At 49.3% G+C, this 25,465-nt stretch overlaps 1 protein-coding gene across 1 annotated transcript in view; it reads left to right on the top strand.

The window, feature by feature from the left end:
- The first annotated feature begins 16,014 nt into the window (after window positions 1–16,014).
- DRGX (dorsal root ganglia homeobox) overlaps window positions 16,015–25,465 on the top strand; it is a 28,666-nt gene continuing 19,215 nt past the window's right edge. The window contains exons 1-5 of the mRNA XM_044236609.1: window positions 16,015–16,048; window positions 20,195–20,292; window positions 21,219–21,320; window positions 24,211–24,389; window positions 24,476–24,588. Coding sequence (XP_044092544.1) covers window positions 16,015–16,048; window positions 20,195–20,292; window positions 21,219–21,320; window positions 24,211–24,389; window positions 24,476–24,588 — 526 coding nt within the window. The remainder of the gene's footprint in view (window positions 16,049–20,194; window positions 20,293–21,218; window positions 21,321–24,210; window positions 24,390–24,475; window positions 24,589–25,465) is intronic.

The raw sequence follows: 25,465 nt of genomic DNA, 5'->3' as shown, positions 1-25,465 counted from the left end.
TTCTTGCTCCCTCCCTCCCTCCCTCCCTTTTTTCCTTCCTTCCTCCATCCACCCATCTTCCATCCATTTTTCTGTTTAAGTTATGGAGAAGACATTGAAGATGATGCCCATAGCAAGATGTTCACAACATCATTGGATGAAAAAGAATTGCTTATAAAACTGGTTACAAAAATTGTTTACAAAATTGGTTCATGAGATCTTGTGGGCTTTTTGTTTTCTTTTCACATATGTTTTCTACCTTTGCTACAATGAAGATATTTGCTACAATAAAGATATTAATCTTTATTAGAAATAAAGATGTCTACCTTTGTTACAATGAAGATATAAGAAAAAAATAACTATTCTTAAAACAAAGCAAATATGCTGTCGATTCGGGCAGCCTGGAACACTGACCAGGGGAGATGCGTGTCTTGGCAGGGAGAAGCTGGGAGGGCCGGGGAAACAGCGACATCCTAAGGCCTTGCCTACAAGCCTGTTGTGGGCTCCTGCCTGGTACAGATAAGGTTCTGGTAACCTCCGAGGTCTGTCACAACTTGGGGTTCCCAGATCAAATTAAGATCCCATTCAAGGATTATTTCTCAGTGACCTGCAGACTTACAGATGAAGGAAGGCTGTTGGCTTCCAGTCCTTTGCACACTGAGAATGTGGTCAAAGTCCCATGTTTGAACCCGGGTTTACCCCTGGCCAGCTGGCTGTGTGACTTTAAGAGAGTCCTCCAAGTTTTCTGAATGGCAGACTCCTTATCCGTAAAAAGCAGAACTGCTACATCTCTCAGGGTCAGTGGAGGAGTAAATGCACTGTAAGGAAGTTAAAAGTAGAGAGACGCTCTAGCGAGGGAGCTGAAATAAACACTATTCACATAAAAGGTGGCAGAGAAGATGGTGCTGGGCCAGGCTAGAAGCATCTAGCTCTTTCCCTGGGCCCTCTTCTGAAGGACCAAGCCTGGCCCAGACCTGGGGTTTGGGATATGTCTGCTACTTAATGAAGATGTGGGGAGACCATGGGATGGAGAGGAGAAAGCGACGGCACCTCTGTGTGCCTGGGGGAAGGGAGGCTCTTCAACAGAGGGGTCATTAAGGCTGTCCCTCTTAGCACTCGGTGACTACGTAGATGCTGGAGGAAGGGATGGATGGGTGAGCAAGCTGAGTCTGGAACAGGGTTTCTCAATTTCAGTACTGTTGACCCTTGCGGCCAGATGGATGATTTTTGGTTGTGTGTTGGGGGGAGTCCTCTGCATCATAGGAAGTTTAACAGTAGCTTTGGCCTCTCCCGCTAGATGCCAGCAGCAACCTTGCCCCCCAACAGGTTGCGACAACCAGAATCATCTCCAGAGGTTTCCAAATGACCCCTGGGGGTAAAGTTGCCCCAGTTGAAAACTACAGGTCTAGAGGGATGAAGAGGAGCTCCCAGAGGTGAGAGGGGAGTGGGTGCCGTGGAAGGAGTGCTCGGAGTCTTCCTCCCACAACCCTGGGCTTGGTCCCTCTCTGCTCTCCCAATCACCCCCACCCCCCACCCTACTCAGTCCTACCTACAGGGCCCACTGGAGAGCCAGCGTTCCATCCCCGGCTGCTTTCCTGCCAGTCCATCCTGATGGGGTTGGAGGCCACTGGCAGTGCCTCACCCTGGCCCAGCTCGGTCTGTCCCTCCCTAGTCCTGTGCTTTTACCCTCCTGTCCTGCCTTCTGTGAGTCTGGGGCCAACCACCAGTGTCCCTGAGCCCCCATCCCAAACAGAAGCTTCATGATCCTGCAGCAAAAGCCCAGCTGCTTGGAAGGGAGTCTTGGGGCTCACTGGCCATTTGCAGAACACGATGGGGATGGACCTCCAGAGTCTGCTGCTGCTTCATCCCACTGGTACCAGGACAGTGGGACACCTCTGGGCACGTCTCAGACCCTCTGGCTTGGTCCAGATATTCAACTGGTTGGATGGCAGGACTCATACCACCCGCTGTCTTCAAATAATTCCCTGGCTGTGGTTGGAAGCCGGACAAGCCCCCAACTTGCCTCAGTGCCCCTTCAAGGTTTTGGGTGCTCTGGACCAGTGGAGGGCTGTCCCTGGAAATCCTGTGTGTGGGGGCCTGCCCTTTCCTCTAGGACTCCAGCTCCAGGACCTGGTGTGGCTCTGGAGATCCCAGTGTCCCCTGAGGCCTTGGTTGTTTCCACAGTTTCCCCAGCTCCTCTGCAGCTGGTGCCCCCACACCTGCACTCAGATCTCACCTTTGAACACTGTCTTGTGGGATGGCAAGGACGGAAAGGGGGCCCCATTCTTCCATTTGCTGACGGGCTGCAGGGTGGGGAGAAATCTTTCTGTGAGCACACAGCGAGGACCAGCCATCATCTTTCAGAGTGCTTCCAGGGCTCCTTGCTCTCCTTTTTCTGGGTGTTTCCTTTCCCCCCTAATTCTCTCACTGAGCAGTTGGTTGGGATTGTGAGTGGACACACGGCCTGCCACTGGCTCATGATAAACAAAGAAAAATGTTTGCATAGTGGATACTGAAGAGAAGAGTAAAATCTTAATTGCATCTAGAGTTCTTACAAATCGTTAATCCTCCAGGACAAATTATGAGCCCTCCAACAGAAAAACAGACACCTATGAGAAGACCCCCTATAAAAAGAACCCCAAAAGAAATACAATAGAATAGAAGTGATATGGGTATGGTAAATTGTTTAACCCCATAAAATGATTAAGAGAGAGAGAGAGGGACGCCTGGGTGTCTCAGTCAGCTAAGTGTCTGGCTTCTTCTCAGGTCGTGACCTTAGGGTCCTGGGATCGATCCCTGCATCAGGCTCCCTGCTCACCGAGGATTCTGCTTTTCCCTCTGCCTGCAGTTCCCCCTGCTTGTGCTCTCTCTCTCTCTCCCTGACGAATAAATAAAATCTTTAAAAAGAAAGAGAGAGAGAGAGAGAGAGAGAGAACACAGAAAAAGATGTCTTTTGTGTGTGGCTTGTCAGACTGTCAGAAATTATTTTGAGAGTTGCCTGCTGCCTCCCTGAGTATGGGGGACACGCCCAGGCACCCGGCCCAGGGTGAACTTCCATTGTGCCCTTGGTCCCCGTGTTCCTGGTTGCTCTCCACGAGGGCGGACATCCTGCTGGGGTGGCGGGCTCAGAGCCAAAGGCAGAGAGGGATGAATAAGTGATGGGTTTCTGGGCATAGGGAGGCGGTCGGGATTACAGTAAATGAAGTCGGAGCAGCAAGGCCCTCACTCCCCAGCAGCTTGGTCCCGGCGCCTGTTCTAAATGATCTCTTTTCGTGCACCCTCGCCATGGTTTCATTATGGCCCATTAAACAGCAATAATTAAAACAAAATATATTGGATTTGTTTATCTTGGACTTCATACGGCTCTGAGGTTTGCCATGGTGGTGGTGCAGAGCTAGGCCTGCAAGGGCTTATCATTAGCAGGATAATTAAGGAGATGTTGTCTTTGCGGGAAGAAGGTACATTTCTCCAGGGCAACAAACTTCTGGTGGTGGGAAGTTCTGCCTGGGGGTGGCCGAGGGGCCCGGGAGCTGCCTGTGGCTGGTCCAGCCTGGGGACGAGCGGGGTTTGTTCAGTCGGCAAAGTGCTGTGTGCCCGGTCCTGTGCCAGAGGCTGGTGGTGCCATTAAGTTCGTGCGCTCTTAGGGAGAAGACACGAAGCACGTGCCATTAAAACTTGTGAGAAGGCGTTGATGGCTAAAGAAGGAAATTAAAGCGGGAGATGGGCAGAGAGTTGGGGAGAGTGGGGTGGGGGCACTCTGGTGGCCCTGGGCATCTCTTGAAGAGATGACTTTGAGTTGAAGATGGATGAAGTGTGGCTCAGAGTCCTAAGCCTTCCCACCCAGAGAGAAGGGCAATGACAAGGGCGGGAAGACGGCTGGCTAGGCTGGGGCTGGGAGGGTTTGGAAAGGGCTCTGCTGACGGACCAGGAAGCTGACTCCCACCCCCCACCCCCCGCCCCCGCCCTGAGGAAGGAGCTACCCTCCTCTGCGGTTTGGTGCCACCTGATGGCCACTGTTGGTTCTGGCTGACATGAACGGGCGATTCTGGGTTGGGGGGGGGCTCCATGTGACTTCAGGACAGCAGTCATTTCAGAAGTCGCCCAGTTGCTTGGTAACTCTTTCTCAAGGAAACCAGAAACTTGAGAAAATTGGGCTGGAAGAACTAGGCATGCAGAGAGAGCCCTTCCCCATCCCTTCCCTGCTTCCCAAAGTGGGCTGCCAGGATTTCCTCCACCCTCCTTCCTTCCACTTCCCCAGTCTTCTTTTGGGGCACCAGGAGCTAATCTGACTTTAGATTTTCGTAGAGTTTGCTGTGCTGACCAGTGACCCAGGATGTAGGGGTGCAAAATAGAGAGCCCCATCTGCTGGTGGCAGCCCCTCTAAGACCCACCAGAGTTGTGCAGTGGATTTAGGGGAAGTCCTCAGGACCACTGCTAGATGAACCTGTCTTGGGGAGAAATGGGACGGTGGCCTGGGATCTGGACTTCCCTGGTATTTGATCTTGTAAATATTTCTCGCCCCAGTCCTGGGAAAAAAATGCTCTAACTTCCTGCCTGTTTCAGGACCTGCCTCTCCAGCATTCTAGCCCACATCCCACTGTCCTTTTGCCTAAGGTTTCCTGCTTGTGACCTCTGCCTCCAACCAGCCTTTTTACCTAAGAGCCTGTCCAGAGGATCAGGGTCTCCATCCAGACTTCCATCCCTTGGCCTAGGACTTTTCACCAGGAGTGCCTGACATTCCAGACTGCCCCTGAGACCCTGTGGGCCTCCAACTTCACCACTCCCATCTAGAGGGGGCTGATGGATGTGGTTTTCAGTTGGGGGCTATGCTCACTGATGTTTACCACCCATGTAGGCTGGTCCCCTTTTAAAAGGTGGAGATCTGAAGTGTGCTCAAGGTCGAAGGGAAGCCAGAAAGCAAAATATTTATGAGTATGACCTTTTGCAGAAATGGGAAGAAGTGTGAATGGCTCTTATGAAATTTAAATATGCTTATTCTTTGATCAAAATAGTTTGTCTACTGAAAATTTATCATGGGTGTGGATATCCTGTAATAGTCCCCAAAGTAAAATAGTAGCAGTAATGGACAGTTGTCCCCCAATATCTATGCCCCATAATGATAGAACCCGTGATATTTATCTGGCACATAGATGTCAAGATAAGAACTGTTTCTAAGTCTCCAATCAGCAGGGCGTGGCCACAGTTCTGGCCAGTGGGTTGGGAGCAGAGGTAACAGGTGCAATCTGTAGGCCCTGAGCCTCCAGTGAAGGCTGGATTATCTGCTCTCCTTTTCTATCCTGCCTGGCGGCTGCACTGCTAATGTAGTGAGGGGTCCTCCTGGGCCATGTGGACAAAGGCCACACCAAAGTGACAGTGGAGAAAGCAGATTAAGGGAAGTCTTGCTTATCTCCTTGAGCACAGCCACTATACCAGACTGGCTGTCCACAAGGGAAAAAAAACTGTCTTGTTTCAGCCACTATTTTAGGTTTGTATTTCAGTACCTGGACATAAGTCCTAACTATGTATAGAACCTCAAAGAATATTGTGAAACATGCAGTGACATGGAAAGATATTCACAATAGATCTCTAAGTGAGTAAGACACTAAAAAACCAGATAATGGTATGATCCCATTTTTTTTTCTTTAAAAAGTATGCATACAGTAAATTCAGGTAAAATATCACAAGCTATAGAATGACATATTAATAATGGTTATGCTTAGATTGTGTGATTATTGATGGTTTGGGTTTATTGTCTTATGAGCTATTTAGAAAACATTTTAATATTTAATTTATTGATGGATTGATTTTTTTCCCCTTAGACAACTTTTTCTGAAGAATACAGTAAAAGGCAAGTCAGCCATAAGCCCACTATTTAAAAAAAAATTTATCCAGGGGTTTTAAATTCAGATGCCTTCAGAGGTCAGACAGAAATCATCACTGTGTGAAGGGGTGAGATGCTATGAAGGGGCAGGGTCTGGACCTTGGCCAGTTGGATTCTGTACAGTTGTTTTCACATTTTAAATAATATAAAATGTAATATAAAATAAAGCCAATATCAATACTGGTCAAATACAGAAACTCTTCCAGTGATAGACAGGTGGCAACCTCTGCATCATGTAAGACACCAGGGTTTCCCTCCCCTAAACTCATTCTCTATTTCCATCTCCCCCACCACACCACTCATTGCAGCTGAGGGAGGAGGAGGTAGGCATCCTTTCCTTGCACAGGGCAGGGTTCAGCCTCGGTATTGCCAGGGGGAGGCAGGACTTGGGGTGGGGGGCAGGAGGCGGGGGCAAAGTCATGCTGGGATCTTGGCAGAAGAGCAGGAGAGAAGGTTGTGACTCGCTCCCCCCCCCCTTTAGCTTAATGAGAGGGAGACCGTGTGTGCTGCCATCACCACATTCACAAGGCGCTTTACCCCTTCATAAATGGCTTCTTCTGCGATGGGAATCATTTTCTTTTGCAGATGAGAACATGTTCAAAAAGTTCAGGTGACTCCAGAGCTGGAAAGTAGCGGCAGGGATTTTGGACACAGAATGCCATGTCCCTTCTACTACCTCAGGCTGCATGGTGGGGAGACGGAAGGCTCTAGCAGCAGGGGTGTGAGTGAAGGTTGGCAACACAGCCTAGGAGAGCGCTCCCATACCGTCGTAGCCGCTTCTGCAAGACTGGACAAGGCATCCGCTTTGCCCTGCAAACTGTGAGCCACTCCTGACCACCTTGGAGGTGACCGCTGGGACTGCTGAGAGGTTTGCAGCATCATCTGGTAAGAGATACGAGAGAGAAGAGACGATTGATTGGCTCTTGACTCATGTACTTATTTATGCTCCGACTTGTCCCGGAGAGCATCGAAGGACATAAGACTGCACTGCAGGGAGAGGCATTGATCGCCAAACGTCTGTTCATGTCTCTGCCCTCTAGACTTGAGCCCGAAGATCTTGCCTTATTCATTTATGCACCCAACAGATCTTTCCTGCCTGTCTGCGGGGTGCCAGGCATTGGGCTAAGTGCTTAGGATATCATGACGAACCCACACTGACCTGCTCTCTACCTTCACGGCATCTACTTGATTACTATATTACTATTACTATATTAGCAAATAAAACAGCGACCACCACCACCACATACATCATATTAAAAGTTTTTAAGAATGGTGAAAGAAAAGACATTTATTTTCTCTCATTCCTAGCATCAGGCTGACACAAGCATGGATTTCAGTGAGCATCTGTTGGAGGAGAACAGGAATGTTCGGGCTATAGGAGGGACACTGGGAGGTGAAGAGCTGTACTGGGGACCACCACCTTCCCAGCAAAGGGGACGCCTGTCCGTCTCTGCACCAGTTGCCCTTCTGCAGCTGCCTGAGCTCATTCCTCCTGGCTGGGACTTTCTGGACTGAGCTGCTGGAGATGGTGCGGGCAGTTGTGGGCACCTGGGGTCCCTTTTCAGGGGTGCAGCCTGTCTCCTGGAGACCTGGCTTTGGCAAGCTCTGCTATAGGGCTTATGAGAGGCTTTGCTGACATGCTAATCTCCTAGGTCTCTGGGGTCTTGTTTTCAGGTGCCTTCCCTGAAGGCTACTTGGCACAAAACTGGTGCTCTACAGTTATTCGTGGGATGAATGAAGAAATGAGTGTCTAGACAGGTAAATAAGGAAGGCTCCTAGTGTGTCTCAGTGTGTGGTGCTGAGCTTGGCCCCTTACCTGGTTGGTCTGCGGGGCGCTGTGGGCTACACTGGTCCCGAGGCTGAGAGGTGGAAACTGCCGGCACCAGCCTTGCTCAGACATCGGTCAATTTTATTCAATAAATATTTATGTTGGGATTGAAATATACCCTGAGAGCCTGCAGTTGGATGAAACTGAGGCCGGCAAGAGAAAAGGGAGGCAGTGAGTACCTCATTAGTGTGTGCAGAGAAGTGCACCAGCTTGTATACACATGGCCTGGCTGTGCTAGGCAAGGTGATGGCAAACCAAGTCACGAAGAGAGAACCAGAGAGCACAGATGGAACAGTGGGGCGGGCATGTTGGGGGACCAGCATCCTGGAGGCATGGGTTCTGATCGTGGGTAGGAGTGGGCTGGTCGAAGGGAAGAGGTAGGGTCCGACGAATCCAGGTTTGCAAAGGTATCACAGGGAAGTCACAATTATGAGGTACTTACTTTGTGTGTGTGGGTGGTGGAAAGTGGAGAAGAAGCTACAGATGGCTGGGACAAATTAACTGCAGGGTAGACCCGGTCAATCCCACTTTGTAGATGAGGAAAGAGGGACTTAGGAAGAAGCCAGATTTGACACCCGGTCCACCTGATCAAAAACCCACTCCCCTCCCACTGGAGATGTTTACATAATTCAAATCTTTCAGAAACTGGAAGGTTTTCATTGTGTTTACTAATCATTCATATAGCTAACTTATTTCATATCTTTGATATTACGCTACAGAATTACATTCTGCACATTTTTTGAGCGCTTAGCATGGCAGTTGACTGTGTGTTTTGTTTCAAGAGAAGCCTGTCTTTTTAAAGAGAATGTAGCGACCAGCGCTGGTGCTTGGGCTGGGAGGGTGGCCTCCAGTCGTGTTTCTGCTGGTTGCTACCTGCACGTTGTTCATGCTCTGCTCCCACTCTTCTTCTACAGCTCTGTTATTCATTCTTATGGGGAATTGTTTTGCACCAAAGAGCTGACCTTGAAAGTTATTTTTCCTAGGTTTATTGGTGAGATAATGTAGACTTGGAGACTGAGATCGTTCTTCTATTTTTGGCTGGATCTTATTTGAGATTTCCCTGGATTGGTTTCATTTTCTTGTTTGCAATTCATTATTACATTTTTAATAATAGTCAGCTAGGCTTACCAACCAAATGTTTATTAAATGATTTTGCTCCAAGCCAGGAACTCCAGGAGATCCATCAAAATAGTCTTGGATGTTGGGATCTTAAAAATTGAAACTGTAGGTGCACCTGTAGGACATATCCCAGACAGATGTGTGATCCAGTCCCCCAGGGTTCTCACTGCAGCTGGAACTGAGAAGCAGGGAGCTGGAGGCTGATGCTGAGGTTTGCCAAGACTTCTGGGTCCCCTGAGGACAGAGGGGAGATTATCTGTGGGCCTTGGGGGAAGGAGGGCACTTCTCCATCCGAAGCTGCATGAGGATACATGAATGTGAGGATCCTTCCCCCAGTGAGGGTTAGGTTTAGGGTTAGGGGGTAACCTGTATTCTGAGAGCTGCCCTTCCAGAAAGGTTTCTAAGGCAGGGGAAAGAGGGCCCAGGGAATCCAGTGGCTTTTCCTGTGGTACCATATAGTGTCAGATTCCTTTCTTCCTGCTATCTTATCTCCTTTCCTAGCCAGAATCTCTGGGGGCTGGCTCCCAAGGCCCCAAAAGTTCCTGTCTGTGTTGTCTGCGCCTAGCACAGAATAAATGCTAGATATAGGCTTGCTGAATTGTACTGAATTAAACTCTGGAACTCAAGAGGCTACGGACTTTGTGTCCCCTCCCATCCGAACACTCAACAAGAAGTCATCATCAGTCTGAAAATCATGATAGACTCATGCAGAATTTATGTGAGAAGTAAGAAAGTCAGATGCCTACAGGAACCAGGTGGGTCACACAAACGCAAAAAGTGACATGGAGGACATGTGGAAGAGTAGGGATTGTGGCTAAGTAGGGTTGACATGTTTAGTCTAAGGCAATCCACTGGAATTTCTTTTCTTTTCTTTTTTTTTTTTTAAAGATTTATTTATTTATTTATTTGACAGATAGAGATCACAAATAGGCAGAGAGGCAGGCAGAGGGAGAGGGGGAAACAGGCGTCCCACCGAACAGAGAGCCTGATGTGGGGCTTGATCCCAGAACCCTGAGACCATGACCTGAGCCAAAGGCAGAGGCTTAACCCACTTAGCTACCCAGGCGCCCTCCACTGGAATTTCTAAAAAAATTTCTGTTGGCCAAAGAAAATACCCTTGATCCAGTTAGGCCCTTGGCTTAAGTTTTCTAGTCAAATAGCTTTGTACTGAGTGCAACTCAACAAATCTGACAATGAGGAAGGAAGAAGGAAAAAATACAAGGAAGCAAGTGTGGCCGACTGCTAGGTAGGTAGGAAGGGGAGCTGCAGAGAAGCTCTCCCCAGGGTGGTGCCTTTTGGCCCAACGTGGACTCATCCTGGAGACAGCCAGAGAAGGCATGTGCCATCTATTAGTACTTAAAGCAGCACCGGCGTGTCCCTCTCCATGCACATGTCCCCTGCTAGGTATAAGGAGTGCCAGGGCAATAATAATAATGATAGTAGAACCATCATAGCTCGTGTTTACTGAGTGCTTACTACGTGGTGGGCATTGTTTTCAGCACTGTCTTTTTTTCCTTTTATTTAAAAAAATAGACTTTATTTTTTGGAGCAGTTTTCAATGTACAGCCAAAGTGAGTGGAAATTATAGAGAGTTCCCATCTATTCCTTGTCCTACAGGTGCACAGCCTCCCAACTATCAACACCCCTCACCAGAGCTGTGTATTGACATGTCATAATCGTCCAGAGCCTTAGTCTATATTAGGTTTCCTTGCTGGTGTTGTCCATTCGATGAGTTTTGACAAAAGTATAATAGCATGTACCCACTGCCACAGCATCACTCAGGATAGTTTCACTGTCCTGAACATCGTCTAGTGCTGTTTTGAACCCCCTCACCAGCACTTGATGTAGACATTTTCCAAGTCCTTTCTCAGAGGAGGTCACGGAGTTCCTGCAAGAATGAGCGGCCTTCTCAAGTGTGCCCTGTTTATGAAGCTAGTATGCAGGACTCTGCAGGGACCCCGTAGGTGTTGGGGTTGAGTCAGGTATGGTGCTTTGTTACCCTGGGAGGATTAGACTGCTTTGAGCTGAGCAGAAAGGCTCCCTGGAACCACATGGGAATATGCTTGGTCCTGTGGTCATTGTGGATGAAGCTATTGGAAGTTGGCTTGCATCTTAGTGGTTGCTATTACTTTTACATGACAGTAAAACTAATGAATGATAGGAAATTTCCAAGATAATAAATGCATATCTATCTCTTGTTGTATGTATATTTTTTCTGTTCATAGTTCCCTATTCATCTGGAATTTCAATTAGCTGCTGTTTTTCCCCCCTCCCCCCCACATATCCTATCATGTTTAGCTAACTCAAGTGTTCTTGGCAATTTCCAAAACTATAAAATGACAATAGATTAGCTGACAAGTAGAGAATATGTGATGTCCATACGGAGCACGCTTACGCTTCATGTTCTGCCTTGGGAGAGCTGGGTGACCACTGGGGATTACACCAGGGAGGCTTTAAAAAAATTTAATAATAAAACAACATTACAAATCACCCAGATCCTTCCAAATCACATAATTAGGAATTCAGTGTGGTTTTTTACCCCCTCCCTGAAAATAGAGATATTGTTATGGTTTTAAACCATGTTTACTGAGATTGTTTCTGCTAAACCAAATTTAAAAGGAAGGTTGGGGAAAATCTCTTCTGAGCATAACTGAGATGTCAAATCCAACATATGTTCATATATCCAGCTCAAAAGATGTTGACAGTGACATCTTGAAGTGTTTCTCCAGTTTCCCCAAAACAGAACAATGGTAAGAAATGAGTACCATGTGTGATGGTTGAGACATAACCTGGAGTCTCAAATCTCTGCATTTTCTAAGGATTTGGGATTCTTTTCAGGAATCAATTTAAAATAACTCATAATTGAACTGAAAGACAATTTAGGGCTTTCAGGTATAGATACTCCAATTTCTAACATTTTATTGCTGCTCTTAGTATTTTTGAGATGACAGTTTTCCCTTCACAGAACAAGCTTAAAATTAGAAAAATCAAACACCCATTAGAGAAAGCAGATTTACTCTGCTATTAATTGATGTAAAGATGTAAAATTTCCATCACCCAGGCGGGAGCCAAGCACATCCCCTGCAGACATTTTCAGGGGGCAGTGGGTCAGCAGCAGCCCACTCGGCCTAAAGGGGAGCTGTCTGCTTTTAGGAGTGGAGGCTTGAATTTTCAGTGGTAGAGACGCACTGGGAAGAGGGGTGCGGAAACCACATCTGCACACAGATCTTAGGGAGTGTGTGACACTCTCTTCCCACTTTGTTTTATTTTTTAAAAAGTGAACAACCTTCAAAGCTGAGCAATCCACCCTATTCTGGCTTCTCTGTGCTCTGCTGGACAGGAGTAGCTTGCCTGTTTAGTAACCAGAAAATGACTCAGAAGGAAGGGAGACTCTGTGGCTGTTGTGAATTAAATAGTGAGAAGAAGGAGCGTTGAAGACCAACCACAGAACTGTCTCCTTCCAGAGGCTGGAAGCAACCCAGGTGGGGGTGGGGAGGGCCAGCAGTGTAAGAATCTGTTGAAATATGACCCGTGGTTTTAACTTTAAATAAGCATTTCCGTCCTAATAGAAGCCCCATCTAATGTCTCCTGCAGCTTTGATTTTGGGACACGTCACATTCCTCATTAAAGCAATCACTGTTAAAACATAAAGCAACACAGGATTTATTTCTTCATTAAACTGATGATCCGTATATGAAGCCAATTAACATTATGAGTCTGGTGAACATCAAGTGTAAAGAGGTTAGAGAAAATTAAAAGCAGTCACCTTGGTCTTTAGATAAAGAAAGTACACTTTTAGGTTGTAAATCATCAGAGTGTCCAAGCGGGACAGATCGGTGAATTTGGTTAATTGAAAAATACATTTTACCGCACAAGAATTAAGGAAAAATAACCTTTTCGTTTCAAACGCCCTTTTTGGTGGGGGAGGGGGACCGTAGCGAATACATATTAGTCACCTTTGGAGGCCGAGTGTCGGAGACAATCGGAATCAAAAAGGGGGGTCGCGTCATCAAAGTTTGCAGTAGGCTTTCGTTTCTACCTTGCTTGGCTGTTTGTTTATTCGCTGTTTTGCCAACAGAAAGGAGCCGGTCTCGTGGCTCAGCAGAGGGAAGTTGGGCGAGGCGAGGCGGACGGTCCTGAGCTGACTACAAGTCCCGCGCGAGGTGGGTGTTTTCCCGCAGCCTGGCTAGTTGTCCCTCCAGGGGGACGACGGCCAGGCTCGCGTTGGGGACGCTCGTAAGGCTAGGGTCAGGCGGCGACCCGCGGCCGGCTCCTTCCCGGCTGGAGCCGCGGGGCAGGAGCAGCGCGTGGGGCTGCGGCGCCCAGAGTTCGGTCCTTCTCTGAGCGCGGTGAGCGCGTCCCAAGTTAACTTCCTCAGGTTTGACTCAGGACAGGATTGGGATCAGTCCCCCGAAGCCTGGGATCCGGCAGGGCGGGTCCCACTGCTGCGTAGCCCAGAGCCCCCGGGGCCTTGGGGACCCGCCTCTTTTCCCTCCGCCGCCCTGGAGGGTCCGGTGCCGCTGTCCAGGGTTCTGACTGGTCCGTAGGCGCGGGGAATGTGCTGCCCGTAGATCCAGGATGAGCGTGTCCAGTTTCCGGGACATCTCTGAGACTTGTTGGGCATCTGCTCCGGCGGATGTGAGGGATGGAGAGCTGAGACTGGGGCTTGGACTTCTTTAGCTTTGGGGGCCAATGCGGCGCCCCGGGCGCCTGGTGCTGCGGGTTCCCGCACAGATACCCAGGTGCGACTGGAGCATCTTGGCCAAGCCCTCCGGGATACCTTCCTCAATTTGCCTGACGAGCACCCGCTCTTGGAGCGCACAGGGTGCGCAGGCGGGGAGCTGCCGCCTAGGGCAGATGGGAACCTGAGGGAGATTTGGCAGACCCGGGCATGCCAGGGTAGCCTCAGGCTCTTTGAAATAGCTCCAGAGGATAGGGTCCTCTGAGTGACACAGGGAGGGACACAGATAGCGCGCGGAGCCTCTTGGCCTGGGTTGACACAGGGTCCGCACTTGGGGCTCCAGCTCTCTCTGGATGAAGTGGAAACGGCGCTCTCTGCTGCCCGACCAGCCCCTCCTGATACCGCACCGGCCTCCTAGACCTGCAGGCGTGTTCCCCGGGGCTCGCCGCCTGGACTGGCGGAGTCGGTGACCCTGGCGGAACTGGCAGTGCGGGCTCTCTCCGCCTTGAACTGAGCCAGAGTTTCCAGCGGTTTCTTCCCTATGTCGCCGCCGACTCCTCGCGCGGGGCTGGCTGAGCCCAGGAAGGACAGCTGAAGTGCCCCGGGCCCAAACTTGCCTCTGCTGGAGAAGTGCCCCGTCTTCCTCTCACTGGTTTCGGGAGGGCTGTCCATCGGCCGCCCAGTTCTGAGGCACTCTGCCTTTCAGCTCCACAAGCCTCGCCAGCGGCGGTGTCCACGTGTGGGCCCACCAGGCCTTTTGTTTCCAACACGCTGTGTCTTTAAGATCAAGGCTGGATCCCAGGCGGTGCAGGGACCCGACCCACCGCCTCGCCAGGGCTCCCGAACGCAGCATTAGAATGTTTATAAAATATTCAATTTATGCAGTCTGTCCAAGAAGCCATCGTCCCAAAATAAAATCAGCAGTCTAGACGGAACACAGACACCAGAACTTATCAACAGTTGTCTGACTTGCATCTTCTGATGCATCTTGAGTGGGTCATAATACCAACTTTATTTTCAGTGGTGCATAAATTAATTACACGCATTTAATAACCAAAATATCATTATATTCCCCCTTTAATATCATAAAGGCTTTCCGCCAGGGAAGCACTTAATAGTGCAGGGGGCCGTAACGGGCTATTATCCTGGTGTAATGCTATTACAGAACCAATTATGCGCCATTAGACTTGCTTTTTTTTGCAGTTTATGTGATTTGATCCAATCCCGCGCCCCTGACTTGAAAATTTCAGCCCGGTACTTTAGAGTTTAATTTTCACCCAGGCAGAGGGAAGGGCGGTCTCTCTCCGCTGAGTGTCTGCCTCGGATGCATTTTAAAAGTAATTGCGAAGGGTCCCACCGCATATCATTTGCATTGAGAAACGAACATAAATTCAGGGACCCCTTGCTGAGAACAAAATCAAACTTTCCTTTTGTACGGTCGCCTGGAAAGGGAAGCCGTGTGCAGAGTCCCCCCAAAAACCCATCCGCTGGCTACAATTAGCAGCGCTTTGTCAATTCGCAGCCCGAGAGACGCGGGGCCTTTGACAAGGGCGAGCCCAAATCCAAGCTTTCACCGAGAGAGAAGGTTTGAGTCAGATGGGACGAGGGGTGGGTGTGGGTGGCGTGTTGAAAAAATAACGCCTTTTTTGGGGTGGTGGCAATGGTGTTTGTTTCTATCCTCTTTTAAAAGAAGAAAAACATTTCTGATGTTTGCTGAGAAATGATGGATTTTTTTTTTACACCACGTGGGCCATTTGTAAGGCCCAATAGACCTATCCAAGTTACTCGCTGTAGACAGCGCTGGAAATAATCAGATTAAGGCCAATTATGCGTGAGATTATAAAGGCGAGTGCTGAGCGGCGGCGCGCGCTGTAGACAGACAGCAAGACATCTGGCCACTTCCCGAGTCACTTTCTGGTCCTGCGGGCGCCAGCCGCGCCGAGCCCCGCCCGCTTCCAGCCGATCCCGGCGTGAGGACCGGAGGCGGTCACGCTCTGGCCTTCCTCGTCCGCAGCCCGCCGAGGTACGCACGGCTCCCGACCCACTCACCCGGCCCAGCGCGCCCGGACTTCGGGCTCCGCTGCCTTCCCGGCCCCAGGCTGCCGCTCGCACAGATGGCCTGGCGCGCTCGCTGGACCCGGCTGCGGCGGCCTGGGTGCCGGGCTTGCGGCGGGGACCCCAGAGAGCGGGGAGCCAGATTGCCCGGGTTTGGTGTTGGGGCCAAGGTGGGGGCATCGCTATCTGGGAGGTGGACCCGAACCGATGGGCTGTCCCACGGGGACCGGGCTTGAGACGGCGTTGCCCTGTCGCCTCCAGTCCCCACAGTGGGTTTAAGGCATTGGGGGGAGGGTGGCTTCCGGGAGGAGGGCGCCCAGTGCTCACTAGGGCCAGTCTGGGGCGCGGGCAGAGGGAGACTTAGACTCTAATCGCTGTTTGTTTTGCAGTCAGGCCGGAGCTACGCGCGCCTTGTCGGTCTAGCGGGCACCCTCCCCAGGCCCGGCCGTCCAGCTGACCCGGCCGTCGGCGATGTTTTATTTCCACTGTCCGCCGCAGCTAGAGGGTGAGTAAGCGCCGCGCCTGGGGCTGCTCCGAACCGACCGGCGCTGGCCAGAAAGCTCCCGGGCGGCTGCGTGGCGGGTGGATGGTTGGGTTCCCGCTCCGCGAGGGTTGCAGCCGCGGGGCAGTGGACGGGTGCCCGTGGCCTCTTTCCTACATCCCACTCCAGCCTTCCGCCCTGTCGCCACCTGCCTCCCACCTCCCTCCCCGCCTGGGCCGGTTGGCCCCAGGCTATTTTCACAGCAGGGACCCGCCGGGTCCTCCCAGCACAGATGCTGGTGTCACGCCTCTAATCGGGTCTCCCCCGCCCTGGGGGCCGCATCAATCTTTCACGGTGTTTTGCAAACATCCAGAAAAGCCAAGGTGGACTAGGGAGTTGGGCCTCGTCGTCCTGTCACCAACCATGAACTATGAAGGACCCATGACTAGACTGCTCTGGCTTGGAGGACGGAGCTGTCCTGCTCAGGAAAGCTTTAACATCTGTTCTGGGCCACCACTGCCCTCTGGAACTAGGTGGCCCTGCCCACCACCACCCCCAAGTGCCCTGGCCTGGCTCCTCCCCTGTGACTCACTGGGTTTCTTGAGCCCAGTGGCCAACCACTCCCCGCTCCCAGGGGAAGCCCCATGGCCAGGGTTTGAGACTTTGAGGGTCCCCAGGCCTTAGAAGGCATTTTTGCCTCAAGATCCCTCATGTGGTGTTGGCACTGGATTGTTAGGGGGGAGTAGGTTTGTGAGAAGGGGACAGCTTGGCTCTCTGGTCTCCCCCACCCCAGGACCTGGAGGGACCCCTTGCATACGCACGCATCAGACAAATGCAAAACCACACCTTCCGGACTTTTAATAGCATCTTCCTCAGAGCAGGCATCTCAGCAGTGGGATATTAGAACTTTTATACCTGGGAGCCATACCAGGACTCGGCTTTGATAACCTACTCCTTTGATTTATTTGTGGGGTGGGAGAATTTGGGAGGCCAGGAAATTGAGGGAGGCATGTGGGGGGCAAAGGCGGTGAGGCACTGTCCACCTTGTCTCCATTTACCGGGAGTAGTCGCTGAGCCTCGGCTGGCCAGCATGCCCAGGGATCTCAGGAAGTTTGTTTTTGTCTTAACCATGGAAGCTTTTAAGAGTTCAGTAGAATTTTCTAAAGGAGGCTAAGGATCCGTGTTTAAGCCCTACTAGCTCAGTCAGCATTCTGAAGAAGGCAAGACCAGGTATTTGCCTGCACTTCACCTCCTTTAATCTTGAAGGACCCATGCTGCCCCGTTTTATGAGGCACCCCAGGCCCAGAGGGACCTTTGCATATGTGGAGGACACACCATCTCTGTGCTTCTGAACCCAGGGTTTGGACTGATGGGTACGACATAGCCCGCTCTTTAGGTTAAAGGGCTGGGGCGAGGCCAAGAAGTGAATATTTAGCAGGTGGTGGGCTGCTTAGATAACTTAGGGGAAAAGCCTGTTTGCAGGGTGGGTTTGCAGAAGTCACTTAGGATGAGTCCTGGCTTGGCTGATCATGGTCCCAGGGCACTGAGCTGTTGGCTGCCCACCTTTCCTTCCCACACCCCAGGCACCTTCCTCCCTCAGTGCTGATTCTGAGCGCTAGGACCAGAAGAGAAGGAGATGGATCTTTACGAACCTTTTTATCCCTCTGCAAATGTGTTTCTGAGCTAGTTTTGCAGAAAGGGTTTTTTTTGTTGCTGTTGTTGTTGTTTTGTATCAGTTTAGTGGTGCCGAGGAGGAGGTGGTCTGCTGCACATGGAAAGGCTGAGAACAGCCCTTTGGAATATGACATCTCCTTCAGCCCAGGAGCTTTTTAATTTTTATTCGTTATTAATCTAGAGAGGCATAAAGAAGAAAGCAAAGCATGGTTCATCATCTCACTTCTCAGATAATTTTACTAATATTGAATTAAAAAGTACTACCCATACCTGCTTAGGAAATTCAAATAGAACAGAGACCTCCACATTGAAAAGTGAAATCCTCCTTCCTTTCCCCCTTTTTTCTAAAGATATTCCCTATTTTTGGTTTCTTGTGATTCCTTCAAGAAAAACACACTTTTTCTTTCTATATATTATGCATTTTTTTCTGCTGAGATCATATGCCATGTCCTTTAGGACTTTGCTTTTTTTACCTTGTAACATAGGTTTTGGAAATTATTCCATATCAATATATATACACACAGATCTACTGATTTCTTTTAAACAGTTGTGTAATATTCCATTATATGTTGTACTGGTGGGAACTTCGGCTGTTTCCAGTTTTTTTCTTCTTATTATCATGTTGCCAGGAATGTTCTTTTTTTTTTATTTTGGCACACTTTATCTAATTCATAGATTAAATATGTATATGTGCACTTAAATCTTTGATGAATCCTGTCAAATTACCCTCTAATAAGGCTGCAGCCATTAATGTGCCTACAGAAGGTTAATGGACACACACATTTTCTTACACTCTTAACTGTATTAGGTATCATTATGTACCTTATTTACTTATTTATTTTTTGGTTAAAATGTTGAAAATAATAGTTCATTGTTCTGTTTAATTATTGGCAGGGTTTAACATTTTCATACTATCAACATTTCTACTTATTTTTTAATTTTTTAAAAATTCTACTTATTTTAAAGTAAAAAGCCTCTTGTCATTTTTTTTCTCTTTTCTGTTTGTTCTTATTAATTTGATGCCCTATCAGCCTTTTTTAGGATTCAATTTGGCTCACAGTGTTTCAATTACAGATATTATATTGACACATTGTAGAAAAATTTCGGACCAGCGGGTATAAGTTAGAAGGGTGAGGCAGATAGAATGTTTGGAGCATCTCAGAGTCTGCATTCCATCCTCACCAATCAAAGGGAGACAGTTTGGTTTCCTGCAAAATAATGGAAATAAGGCTGCTTTGAGGCCATCCCTTTGAAGTTGCCAACGAGCTGGAGAGAAATCTTTGTAACTAGGGTTTTGAAGAAAAGTGCAATTTGGACAAGAAGCTGGAGGGGAAGGCTTCAGGAGAGACTGGGGTATTGTGGCAAAAGATGGGGCAGTGGAGAGCAGAATAATAAGCAGGAGGGACCCCCTTATTCAACAGAATTTTTAAAAGCCCAGAGGACTCTGCTTCTTTGGGATGGAGGTCTTTCTGAGGGAGTTTGCCTGTGTGGCTTGCCAGGTCCTAATGCCGAACCTACGGTCCTTCTGAGACCAGAGCGCATGGCAGGTACAGCATTCACTGGTTAATGGGAACTTGCTCATTTGTTTTTCTAAGAAGCCATTGCACACTGTCGAGTAAATGGTGCATATTAGGAAAATGACCTGAATGCACATTTGGGGCCAAACTCTGTTCTGGCTTTATACCAGTTTTGGAGGCTGCTGGGGAGGATGGTGGAAAGGATGCCTTTCTTTTCAGGGAAGCGAGAGCAGTGGGTCCTTTATGAGCCTGGCCAGAGAGGGTGGGGTGCCCTTTGAGAGTGGCCCTGCCTAAGTCTACTTGGAATTCAGGACACTAGCTTCTCGGTGCAGACCTCTTGTTAATTGACATCTATATAACAGATCCACTATGGTGCTGATGAGCTGTGACCAACAGTAATTAATATTCATTTATAAACTTCTTACCTCCTTGTGTCCTGAAGTTCTAGGAGAAATGTACAGTGAAAGCTCTTGGCATTTTCTTTCCTCTCCCTCCCCCAGCCATTCAGCTTTGTTGTTTATAGAAACAAGGGAAAGCAAACGAACAGGTGAGCAAACAGGAGATGTGGAGGTTTCTATGAAAGAATCCGAGGCAGGGGATGGGATCAAGGCACACTGGACGCAGGTGCAGCTGGAAGTCAAAGGACAGGGGAACGCACTGCCCCAAGCCAGTGATGTTTCCTGGCCGAGAGCCCAGAATTTCACAAGAAGCAGATTTGGCCTTCTTGGGGGAGAAGGTTGCCACCTGCCCTACAAAATAAGCATAGTTGGGCCTAAAATCAAAGGTTACTGGGGGGGAGAGAGCATGAGAGAGTGGAAAAGGAGGGGCTCCCAGGACTGCAGCAGAGGAAGATGCTCTGGGAGAGGCAGGACTCTCCCTGGAGATGCTTCCCAACGAACGTGTGTGTCCATGTGTGTCCAGGGTCGGTGTGAGGCCAGGGAGGCCCTCTGGTCAGGCTGACTCAGTTTACTCCCAGTAGGCACTGCACCCTTTGGCAACCACTCTCCAGGAGATTTCGATGATGGGTTTCTGCGCAGAAAACAGCGCCGGAACCGGACGACGTTTACTCTTCAGCAGGTAATGACAGCGCTTCCTTTCTGAGAATCAGCTCCGTCCTGCCTCCCAAAATATCAGAGTTTGAGCAGCTCTTTTTGTCTTTTAAAATAAAGCCAACTATGGAAATTGGATCTTTCCATTTTCTTGCACACTGTATGTGTTAAGAAATCTATTTGGGGAGAGGGCAGATGACTTGGACCTTCTGATCCCAGATAGGAAGGGAAGGGGCAATAGTGATCGCTCACATTTGCCTTAGGTTGGTAGTTTGGGGGAACATTTCCACACCAGCAATATCATCTGAACCTTGGGAAATGCAGACAGGACATTCTTAATCCCAGTAGATAAATGGGAAGACTGGCGCCCAAGAAACTGACTGACTTGTAGAAGGTATTGCCATCCATAAATGGAAGGGCTACAAGGGGGACCCTCCTACCGTGTTTCCTGGACCTGGGCTCTTTCCCTTAGATCTGTGCAAACTAGAGGAGTCAGGAAGGTGGCCCAAATACCTCTTGGTAGTTTCTGTGGGACTGACACAGTGAGGGCGTCTGCAAGTTGTTTCTGTTCTCCTGCATTCTCTGGGGAAAGCTGTGTGGATTGCTCTGTCTCATAAGGCCACCCTGAGAGCCTTTGATTCCTAGGAATCTGTTTAAATGCAAAAGCACATAAATATTTGTGCTTCTCTTCTACTTCTCATTTCTTGGGGGAGCACCGATGTCGACGGATGTCTGAATATCGATGGCGTTAGCGAGTCTTAGCATCTGAGTCATCCGTGGTATAATTTGTATTCCGTGGGATCTTCTCAAAGAGCTCTCTTCTTCCTCTTCCTCCCCCATTTGATCTGTGAAGCTACTTCCTCAACTTCTGCTCATCGCAAATTTGAAATAGGCATCTGCTTCCTCTCACCTCACCGCAGCCTCTCACCAGTAAATATTTTTCCCTTTTACTAGCTGGAAGCTCTTGAGGCAGTCTTTGCCCAAACACACTATCCTGATGTCTTCACCAGAGAAGAGCTAGCCATGAAAATAAACCTCACAGAAGCCAGAGTGCAGGTAAACCTTCTTTTTAATTATTTAACTCTCTAATATTAAAACTGGCAAACTTTTTTTTTTTGACATCATGACTGCAGAGTGCACATTTGGCCAAAGAAAGCAAATGAAGACTATCTGTCATTTTCATGATGCACTTTAATAACATCAACATAATGTGGAATATTAGATTAGGTTGATTAATCGGTCATTCATAATTAACTAGTGATAATGTTCTACACTAATTTGTCCGCGTCTCTAAGGTACTAAATTACATCAATGCACATCCATTTCCTTGCTTTGGAAAAAAAAAAAAAAAAGAGCTGAGATGCTGTTCTCAAAGCAGCTCTGACCGCTCTGGGGTAAGGCCGGTCAATTGCAGAGAACTGTGTTTTCAGATGGGAACAGGGTAGGATCTGCTTTCCAGAAATTGCATCATGTCCAACTTTTCCCCTGGACGCGGACTCTTTCAGTGAAGTGGATCCGAAGAACATGCGCAATTTAAAAATCTTTAAAGGGCAGCGGCGAGAGGGCTGCCTCCGAGCCGAGCATGGCCCGCGGTGACCGTCTCTAAGCAGGAGTTCTTTTTAGAAGCCACACGGTGATTACGTTTAAGTGCACAAACCCGTCGAGCCCAGCAGATGTGCCCGAGTGTGGGAGGAACAGATTCATAGCACCGCCTCTCCGGGAGAGCTATTCTTTGAGCACAATTATATATTCATTTTATTTATGGGGTTTCCTCCATGCTGTTTCTGTTGTTTTTTATGTAGGGGCTTGGGGTTAAGACTATGCAAAGATCTAATTGTAGGAAATATAATAGTTTGCTTTCGGTTCCCCTGGGTCATGTTAGTATCTCTTAAAAACCAATGGCTGAAGAGAGATAATGGAATTCTGAGCAGTAAATTGGGGGTTGTAAACAAATTATTTCCCCTATAATCAGATTATGTGATCCTGATTATTAAATCTGAACATGAATCATTGGTCATATGCGGGCAAATTAAACTGATTATTATTTGGAAATGAAAATCTCCTTTGGCCAGGATGTTGTCTATCCCTTCTTTTTTTAATGCCAGCTTGCCAATAGCTGCCTAAAGACCGAACTGCAAATTGAGATAAATGACACAATTATTGAGCATTCAGAAGTGGAAGATCATAACTTCTCCCTGAAAGGTGCAAGGGTGAGATAGGGGTGGTAACAATTAAGTCTGGGAATTGTTGTTCAGGCTGTTGTTGGCTATTATGCAAACAGACAATGGCTGTGAAGCATTTGTTTAGTGAGCCTCCGTGTGGGGACGCGGGCTTCGGTGGCGGGAAGGGAGATGTGTTTACATTTATACCCCTTGCTCATTCAAATATGATTAATGTTCTATAAAGCAGGGTCTTAATCGAAGCTGATGTTGTCAAACAATAACTAAATAGGGAAATAAACGACTCCATCATGCTCTTTCCTCAGAAGCAGGCGAACTGTCAGTGCAAAGTCATTAAAATATGATAATGAAAAATAGCTCAATTAAATGTTGTTATAGCTGTGACCTTCATTCAATTAAGACACAAGAAAGTGTCTGCATTTTGCTTTGCATTTAACTGCCCTAAATTTAGAATATAGATAAAATCATTATTCAATGGTTGCTGATATGTGCAATTAAAAGCCAACTAGATTAAAAAAAGAAAGAAACCCAGTTAAAGGAGAATGAAAATTCGGAAGCGCGGTGGGCTGGCGGAGGGCTCAGCCCCAGGACCCAGGCTCTCTCCCGGGCCAATGTGAGGAAGGAGGAGGAGAGGCTACCCCGGGGGAGTGGGAGGCAATCTAGCCCAGCCTTTTTTGAAAGCCAAGAATTCTCTCCCAGGAGAGGAGGGATGGGGTTCTGCTGGGTAAAGAGCAGCAGGATTTCACTGACCTCTGGGAGCACCTTGGGCCCCGTTGTGCAGCTCTCATGAGGGTGTCCTTCCGCAGATGCCGTCCTGATTGCCAAGGCTTGAGCAAGTCCACACAAGGCTCTAAGAAGGCACTTAGGGCAGGTGAATCGTAAGCGTCCTCCTAACCAGAGGGTGGCAGGGATAAGGCTGCTTAATATTGACCGAGGGACTGATGGCTGTGTGTCAGGCGACAGTGCTCCGCATTTTTTGTGTGTCTCTGTGCTGACAGTGCTTGGGGGTGGCCATCGTTATTACTCCCAAGGAGTTTGGAATTGGTTCCTAGCCAGGCCACCGGTCTTCAAATCGTGGGTCTGCCACTTACCACCTGAATGACCTTGGGCCGTTTAATTAACCTGTCTGTGCTTAGCAGTCTCATCTGTGAAATGGGGATAGACCCACCTGCCTTCCAGGGTTGGGGTGGATTCTAAACCAGACCAGGCTGACCCCAGAGGCGTCGTGCCTCGTGGGTGCGCTGGGCTGCCAGTCACAAGCTTCATGACGTGTCAGAGACGATTTCATGGGTCTCAGGCCAGACACATCCCCGGCTAAGGCAAACCTTTGGGAATAAGGAATGAGTATTTCTGATGAGGAAACCCCAGGACGGTGTTTTACAAACTGCTGCGATGATGAGTCCGCCTCCCTCCGACCGTAGCAAATACGTTTCACATCAAATAAATGCACTTGGATATGTCAAAACTTTCCACACTTGTACCTTTACTGTGGGCGATACATTTGGGTACTTTCTATGATTTAACGTTTATTTAAGAAAAATGCCTGTCATGCCTTCTACACTGATCTTCTGACCCATCTTTGGGTCTGAAGCTGCAGTCCAGAGGGCACTGTTTTGGGAGATCTTTCGGAGAGAGGAGGTGGGTCCCCCCACGCAGCTGCTGCAAGGTGAGCCGTGAGCACAGGGGCAGGGAACCCAGGCATTTGGGTTTTTGCTCCTGTCTGATTTTCTGCCTCCCTGGGATGTGCATTTCCATGGGGGACTCAGGTTTGGTTCCAGAACCGAAGGGCCAAATGGAGGAAAACGGAGAGAGGGGCTTCCGACCAAGAGCCAGGAGCCAAGGAGCCCATGGCAGAGGTGACGCCACCGCCCGTGAGAAACATCAACTCCCCACCCCCGGGGGACCAGGCCCGGAGCAAGAAGGAGGCCCTGGAAGCCCAGCAGAGGTGAGGTGGGAGAGCCCCCGGGAGGGTTCTGGAGACTTGGTGGCTACATAGGATTGGGAACTCAGTGTGATTTTTATCTCCAGCAGCCTGGGGAGAACTGTGGGTCCCACCGGACCTTTCTTCCCCTCTTGTTTGCCGGGGACCCTCCTGAACACGGCCACCTATGCCCAGGCCCTGTCCCACGTTGCCTCCCTGAAAGGTATGTTTTGCTTCTGCTGGCTGGTGGGGTGGAGCTGGGGTTTCTCGGGCACGGCACTGTCCTTAAGGTGTCGCGGAGATGGTCTGGCAGTCCTGGTTTCTCAGTTCCGCCCATCCTTGTACCTGGGGCAGTGCTGCTCCTTGTTCCCTTCTGTCAGTTGCAGCCAGGGGCGTGAACAGTCTCAGTTCCCCCACACGCTGTCCTGTTTGACTTCTGCATGACCTAAGATTGTAGGCGTCACCGCACCAGCCAAGTGGTTGTGCCACGAGGGACCACTCTGCCTTCACAGGTGGCTTCTTCTCATTGGTAACGGTTTTAGGTGAAGCCTTGTGGGAGATGCCTTGATGGGCGGTTGTCCAGCTTACAAGGACCCTCTCCATCTGTGCAGCGTGCCCACCTGCCTCCCTGGGGACTCCTGACGTCAGAGTTCTGAAGGACTAGGATTGGTGATTTTTCAGAGTTTGTGTTCTTCTTAATTGCTGTTGTCTGAAGGATGCAAACCATTAGGGTTGTTTGGTCAGGCCCAGAAAGAGGAACTCCCTGGGGACTTCTGGGGCATTCCCCACTGGATGAATGTGCCCATCCGCTGTTTCTGCTTTCCTGGCCTTGAACTCACTCCTTCTGGGATGAGGCCAGGCAGCTGTGCTGGCCAGGAGCGGGGCTGGCGTCCACATGGGTTCTGGGGCATTGAGGGGCAGTGCTGTGCTTATTAGGGCCTGTCTGTCACACGGGGCCTTGGAGGGGACACACAGGTGTAGGTTGTAGGCTTTTGCCTGATAATAGGCAGTGGGAGAGGCCCCTCCTAGAGGGTCCCCTGTTTGTTCTGTGTTAGGATCTGGGGTCTCCTTCCTTTGAGGGGGTCTCCCTCCAGCTGGTA

The sequence above is a fragment of the Neovison vison genome, chromosome 2 (assembly GCF_020171115.1).
Source record: "Neovison vison isolate M4711 chromosome 2, ASM_NN_V1, whole genome shotgun sequence".
Classification (NCBI taxonomy): domain Eukaryota; kingdom Metazoa; phylum Chordata; class Mammalia; order Carnivora; family Mustelidae; genus Neogale; species Neogale vison.
The sequence above is the reverse complement of the archived record's forward strand: the minus strand, read 5'-3'. Positions and strand labels throughout refer to the sequence as shown.